Source organism: Trichechus manatus, unplaced genomic scaffold, assembly GCF_000243295.1.
Source record: "Trichechus manatus latirostris isolate Lorelei unplaced genomic scaffold, TriManLat1.0 scaffold00075, whole genome shotgun sequence".
NCBI lineage: Eukaryota > Metazoa > Chordata > Mammalia > Sirenia > Trichechidae > Trichechus > Trichechus manatus.
This window is the reverse complement of record NW_004444011.1, coordinates 12865414-12872469: the sequence shown is the minus strand read 5'-3', so window position 1 is coordinate 12872469 and position 7056 is coordinate 12865414. Positions and strand designations below refer to the sequence as shown.

Genomic DNA, 7056 nt, shown 5'->3' with positions numbered 1-7056 from the left:
CAGCTTATCTTGTGTTTTATGATGTTTCTTTCTCTCCACTGAGTAACCATCCTTTCACAAACACTTATCCTTCTTACATGGTTTAGTTTGAGTGTGTTTAAGTAACTAAAACCAAGAGTGCAAACCAGAACAATGAAAAATAGGAGAAGGGCCAGAGGTCTGAAGAGAAAATGTTTCAATTTCAAAATGTGGAAACGATTAATTCTGGAAACTCAAAGAATAAGATGGATAGTAATTGTTTAGAAAAATTCTAAATTGGATGCTAAAAAATTATATGCATATAGCAAAGAAAGAAGTGATGTTATGAATTGTTATGGATTGAATTGTGCCCCCCAAAAAGTTACACCGAAGTCCTAACCCTGTAATATGACCCTGTTTGGAAATGAGCATTTTCTTTTGTTACGTTAATGAGGCCCTACTAGAGTGGAGTGGGTCCTAAATCTACAGGTAATCCCTTCTAAGTGGAGTCTTACAAAAAACCAGAATAGACACCGACACAGTGAGAAGGGATCATGTGAGGAGCAAGACAAGGAATGCCTGAGGCTACCAACAGGGAAGGACCCTCCCTTAGAGCCAATGCCCTTATTTGGATTTCTAGACTCCAAAATGACGAGATAATAAATTTTTGTTCTTTAAAGCCACCCACTTGTGGTATTATTTTGTTATGGCAGCACTAGGAAACTAAGACATGAATGTAACAAATGACCACTACTTATCTACAAAGAAGTCAAGCTAAAACAATATAAATTTCTCTTTGTGATAGTGTCACTAGAGTAGTAGGTCAGAAGGCTCCATGGGACACTTCTTTATAATATCTCTGAGAGTGAGAGAAAATTGTGAATGAGTGTATGGGGAGAGTGTTATTATTACCTAGTTATTTGAATAGTGCTATCCCAAAAATGTTCATTAATATATCCATTTTAACCAAAAAGAACCTGTCATCTTAGAGTATTTGAAATAGGTGCCATCTTACTTGACATTTTTGAAGACTTAGTAGGCCAATGATTCATTTTGCAAATGCTGTAATGCTCTGCCAATCAGAAAATCAGGATTTAGAGAAATCATGTAATGGAGTTCTTAAGCAAAATTGTCACATAGAACTTGCTAGAAATTATATCTCTATTTAGATTGTTTTTTAACTTATACTGTAAAACCTGTGAAAGCCAGAACCAATGTAAGGCAGAATCCTGTCAGAGAAGGAAAACTCAAATATTTTCCACAAAAAGGAGCAATAGAAATTTGGTAAGACTGCACCCTGTCAATGGCAGAAAACTTGCGAGACCCAGAAAAACAAGGCAGTATCATTGAGTTCCAGCTCGCACAGGTTTAACTGTATAAGCTATGGCTATGAAGTCATAGGAGCCCTGGTGGCGCAGTGGTTAAGAGCTCAGCTGCTAACCAAAAGGTCAGCAGTTTGAATCCACCAGCTGCTCCTTGGAAACCCCATGGGGCAGTTCTACCCCATCCTGTAGGGTTGCTGTGAGTTGGAATCTACTCAAGGGCAATGGGTTTGGTTTTTGGTTTATGAAGTCATAGAAATTCATGTAAAAGAGACCTGGAGATTATAAGCATTCAGATAGGCCAAAATTATAACTTGGCTAAAAATAAACTACATTTAATCTCATCCTACAATGCCAGAAACGTATGAACCAGATAATAAATTCCCAATGTACTTGGCACTGGCCAGGTTAGACGAAGTGTTGTGTCCAGTTCTGGAGACCACATTTTAAAAGCCGTTGACATACAAGAGAACATGCAGAGGAGGGTGTCACATGAAAGCTTGCCACGTGCAGACCAGTCAGGAAAATGAAGGATAAAGAACTGGAGAAAAGGGACATGGTTTACATGGTTTGCTCCAGAAAACAAGGATAGTGGATGCATGTAGATTTTAGTCTCCATTCACTCACCCTTTATGCCTCTTCCCACTGCAGTCTGGCTCCTGTTCCTACCACTCCACACACACTGCTCTCCTCAGAGTCAAAGTGATCTCCAAGGCACACTTCTCAACTCTTACCCTTCTTGACATCTGGGGAGCAGCTCACCATGTGGCTTGCTGTCACCTTCTATTACACTCTCTTCATTTGGCTTCCATGAAATAACACCCTCCTAGTTTTCTCTGACACCTCGGGGTTTCTCACTCAGTGTCCTTTCTAAGCTTCTTTTCTTCTCCCTGTCCTTTAAATGTTACTGTTCCCCAGGGCTCTGTCCCACTTCTCACCGCACCATGATCCCTGGTGACCTAACAGATTCTCTGGGCTCCTTGTACCATCTCTGTACTGATGTATCCCAAATCCTTCAGCTTTTATATTCAGCTACCTATTAGAAATCTCCTCTTCTTTGTGGAGACTCAGAATAAAAATAAAACAGTTAAATCAAGTTTTGAAATGCAGAAGAATCTTTAAGGTTGATTTCTCTTAATCGTATGGGTAATATTGCTTTACTCCTTTAAGCAAATGACTCTTTTTTTTCTCATTAAATATTTTATTTCCAAATTTGATGCACTTTGTTTTGCCCAGAGGAAGAAATAACAAGGGATAAACTTACTTCCCAGTGGGATCTTTACCAACTCCCACCTCTCAGCAAAGTTGGGCACAGTGTCCGACCAGCATCTAATCAAGTCCTTTCATACTTTTAGTTTTATTAATCCAAAATAACTAAGGCCTGGCTGCAGTAACGGTCATTCAATTGGGACTTGGCTAAGTCACTTAAAAAAAAAACAAAAACTTTAACTAGAAGTTATTACAATCATGGAAACTAAATTCTGTGTTTGCTGCTTTATTCTCCTTAGATGGTTATTTGTGTTTTTAAAATTTCCATTGTAGACCAGCCGCTGTAGCTACTGCTCTGGTCTTGCCCCTTGGCTTACAGAGATGGAAAAAAATCTCCTCCCTTTAGGCAACTCAAGTTCTTTGGAAGGCTTTAGTGAACTTCTGGTTCTTGTTCCGTATTTTTGCAGCTTTGTCCATCAGTGTTGCGTAAGAGAAATGGTATGCTCATAACATGACAGATGCATCATCGATGGAGGGCTCCTAATATTCTGCTCTGCAGTTGTTGGAACAAGTTTTTGTTTTGTTGTTTTTTTACAATTTTCGAAGGCCTCCAAAAATTACCTGACAGGCCTTTTTTGTTATCATTCCATCCTCAAGTGAGTCCAAAGAATTGGAATTTAGTCCCTGAAAGTGTTGTTTAATCTCATTTCCTGCCCCACCTTTTCTGCCAAGGCCTCCTTTAAAGTTCAGTTCAAAAGCTTCCTCCTTTCTGTAGCTTTCCTCACTGTACATTTTCAAATCACTAGTATAGTACCTAGCATATTGTTATACATGCAATATTCTGCAAGGTCAAGAGTCCTATTTTGGTTTGTCCTCAAAGTTGTAGAATTGCACTGAATGTGTAGGCATTATACAAAAAGATCAGTTTGGAATTCAGTTATTTCTCAATAATTAATTATCATCAGACTGATGTTAAAATGTAGCTATAATATTCAACTTAACCTGAACTTAACTGAGCTCTTGTAAGGTCCTAACTGTATAATAAGTGCCTGGTTATATAATTAGTAGGAGATAATTCACAGCTCCCAAAAGCCCACAGTCCAGCAGGGCATGTTGACACAATCACAATTGGCCACAACATAACGTGATAAACTGCTGTTTCATGGTGTGAACAAGGGGCTTTGAAAACAACTTTTCCAATTTTGCTAAAAAATGAACAACGCCTCATCACGTGAAGAAAAGGATGGATACTCCAGGCAAATAGAAAGAGACAAGCATGGAAGAAGCTTGAGAACACCATTTGAACTCTAGATCAAAGAAAGTGAACTTTAAAACCATTGCCAAAGACCTGATCTATGAGAAATAATAAAGTATTTCAGACTAAAAGGTAACCTGAATCCAGAGGAGCAAATGAAGCACACTGGAAATGGTTAGTATGGGGGTTAATATAAAATACCCTATACATTATATATATTTTTCTTCTCTTAATTTCTTTTAAAACATAAGATCAAGTAAAAATAGTTTTAAAAAATTGACAAGTTAATGGTTATAAGTCTATGTTGTGTCTTATTTTCTTTGAATACCAATAAATTTAAGTTCCTAGTGGACAAACTTTGTGTCTTCTGTTTCTATAATGTACTTTTCTAAATATAAAGCAGTATTTTTTAACAAAAAAAATCCCTCAAAAACGAGGGATCATTCTTTTATTCAGGACTTCACAAAACCTCTCGAAATATGGGATGTTTTCCTTTCTTTGCTTTGAAAAACAAGTGCTATTTGGAAAAGATATGTTAACTAACCTCAGACAACTGCAGCCAATGCTAGTTTCTTTACCAGTTCTTGACAGAATTGGTAAAAGAGGGTTAAGAAATTTTTACAAGGATAAAGTATTATTTCTTGGGAGTATGACCTCAAAATTGCAAGTGCTGAAATTTAGAAGTCATTGTAAACAAGATTTGTAAAAAGCACTTATCATCTCTCAAAAGAAATATAGTAAGTCATTATGTTGTGGATCATTGGGATAGGTGGAAAAATATTTCAATGTTATAAGAGAGGGACCTGTCATTTCAGAAAATATTTCCAGTGAAAATATCATACATGGACTCACAAAGTTAAATAAGTGCCTAACTTTTCAGTCTATAGTTCTAAAAGTTACACACTCAAGTTAACCAAAAAAAAAAAAAAAAAAAGCTTTTTAAAAACAAAGTATCTTATTGTGAAAACAGCAGATAACCTCACATTTTGAATTACCTTATATTGAAGCAATTTTTATCACATCATATTGCATATGGAGGGTTGGGTAAATGTTACTGGTTGTCATTATTATAACAAATAGAAACTTCCATTTTACAAAAAGAAAAATGAACAGAAATGAACTTAAATTAAAAAATAAAAACAGAATCAAAATCATGCTCCCTAATATCAGGCATATTAGGTACTGAGTGAAATTCAAGATACCTAAATATTTTCTGAGCTCTTATTTATAGAGAACAAACATAAAAACAACCAACAAATATAGAGGTTACCTTTTTATTTTTGTTTAAATTAAATAATATGAGGCCAATCACTCTGGAAATTACATTGAAACCTAAAACGCAGATCATTCTTTGTGTATATAATTTGGTAGATAAATATTCTTAATATTAAGATGGTGCAGTGAAAGAGGCATGAAACTTATGTGTTTAGTTACTGTGGGTGGTTGGCATAATATAGATGTGTGGGGTAGGGTTAGGGCTGCAATTCTAAAAAGCATAATGACTTCTAGCTTGGATTGTCTCCCTTAATTTGAAAACACAGTGATTTATTTAGCTTCAGAATACATACCTCTAAATAGTCTGTAGAGCAGTTTATGTGATTTTCTAGTTCAAATGCTGAAAACGTGTAGTTGACAGTGTTGCCACGTGTTGCTTGGATGGTCCAGTTGCAACGCTGATTGGCATAATAAGGATTTGGATAATGTATACTCTCCAAGATGCCGTAAGTTCGATTGACAATTACCACATTCTCACATACTGAAAAAATAACCATAATTGTTAAGAATAACTAGATTCTTAATTATACTTATATATCATATACATACATCATAATTGCTCCAAGATATATGTTGATTTTTCTTTTTAAAAAGGAAAAATCTAGATTTAAAAATGTATATATACACATGTGTGTGCATGTGTATATACATGTGTGTGCATATTTGTATGTGTGTACATACATATACATACATATATACATACGTACATATATAGTAAAACCTGCGAAAGCTGGAACCTAGGTAATGCAGAAACTGTCAGAGAAGGAAAACTCAGATATTTTCCACTAAAAGGACAATATAAAAGTGGTAAGACTGCATCCTGTCAAAGACGGAAAACTTGTGAGACCCGGAAAAACAAGGCAGTCCCATTGGGTTCCGGCTCTCATAGGTTTCACTGCATATATGGTACAGCATCTTCATAGTGAGAGTTTCCAGTTAGAACAAATGAGAAATAATACTTAAGCGAATTCATAAACTTTAAAATGTCATGAAAACTGAATGGCCATGTTAACATAGAATCAAATTCCTGTGAATTGGTGCAGAACAGAATAATTTAGCACTACTCACAGTTAATTTGATTTGTTTGTTCACAGAAGTGTATTAAACATTCTGTGCTTCTTTCTGTTTTTCTAAGCTTAACATTTGGAAGAGACAGAAATCCTGACCTTTAAATTTAACTGTTTAAAAACACAAAGTACTATGTGAATGCTAAATATGAATAACAACAAAGCTTTGTTGAATATTCAAAAGTCAGCATGAAACTCACAATAAAGTCTCCGTTATTCCTCTCACCAGCCATTAGGAAGTACCAAAGGAATAGAGGGAGTGTAAAGGATTTAAAGACGTGGAAATCTTAAATTCTGAAAAAGGCTTCAATCCAATACTAGCATTTTCTTGAGCTGAGTTTTCAACAAAACCACACTAACCAAAACCAAACCCATGGCTAGTTCTGGAAATAAATGCCAAATCCAGCCAAGCTTAATGACGTGAACAAAGCATATGTGTGCCTTTGCTCAATTCTTTTTCATATTGTCATTGTGATATGCAATGAGAAAATGGAAAAATAACATTATACTGAAAGAGTTGTCTCTGAACATCATGGTTCATAGATATATTTTTATTACAAAGCTACTTTGACAGGTGACTGAAATGCCATTAATAAACTTTGGTTGGAAAAGTCTACATTTGTGACGCTTCGAAATCTTTCTTTACTGGAACAGGAGAGATGCTGAAACCATTTGTCTTAGAAACTCTTTAGGTCACGGTTTTGTCCACAAAGAATTTCTAAAGATTGATTTCGTTGTTTTAGATGCCTGTGAGAAGTTATAGCTATTAGGCAGACAGATATCACGTGTCTCAATGACGAGGAGTATATTTGCAGAAAAAAGTAGACTCCGGGAGACCATATGGGCTGCTCTCAGTGCTCAGAAATAACATTATCTGCAAATCACCAATTTCAAATGACAAAGTTTACAGAAAATCTCACTAGTTAGCTATGATTTTACTTTTAAGGACCTATGTGCACTAATTTACTCC

The 7056-nt window shown here is 35.7% G+C and overlaps 1 protein-coding gene across 1 annotated transcript in view; it reads right to left on the bottom strand.

Annotated features, from left to right (window-relative positions):
- Positions 1–7056, bottom strand: part of CUBN (cubilin) — a 396867-nt gene that overhangs the window by 261572 nt on the left and 128239 nt on the right. The window contains 1 exon segment of the mRNA XM_004391280.1: positions 5313–5500. Coding sequence (XP_004391337.1) covers positions 5313–5500 — 188 coding nt within the window.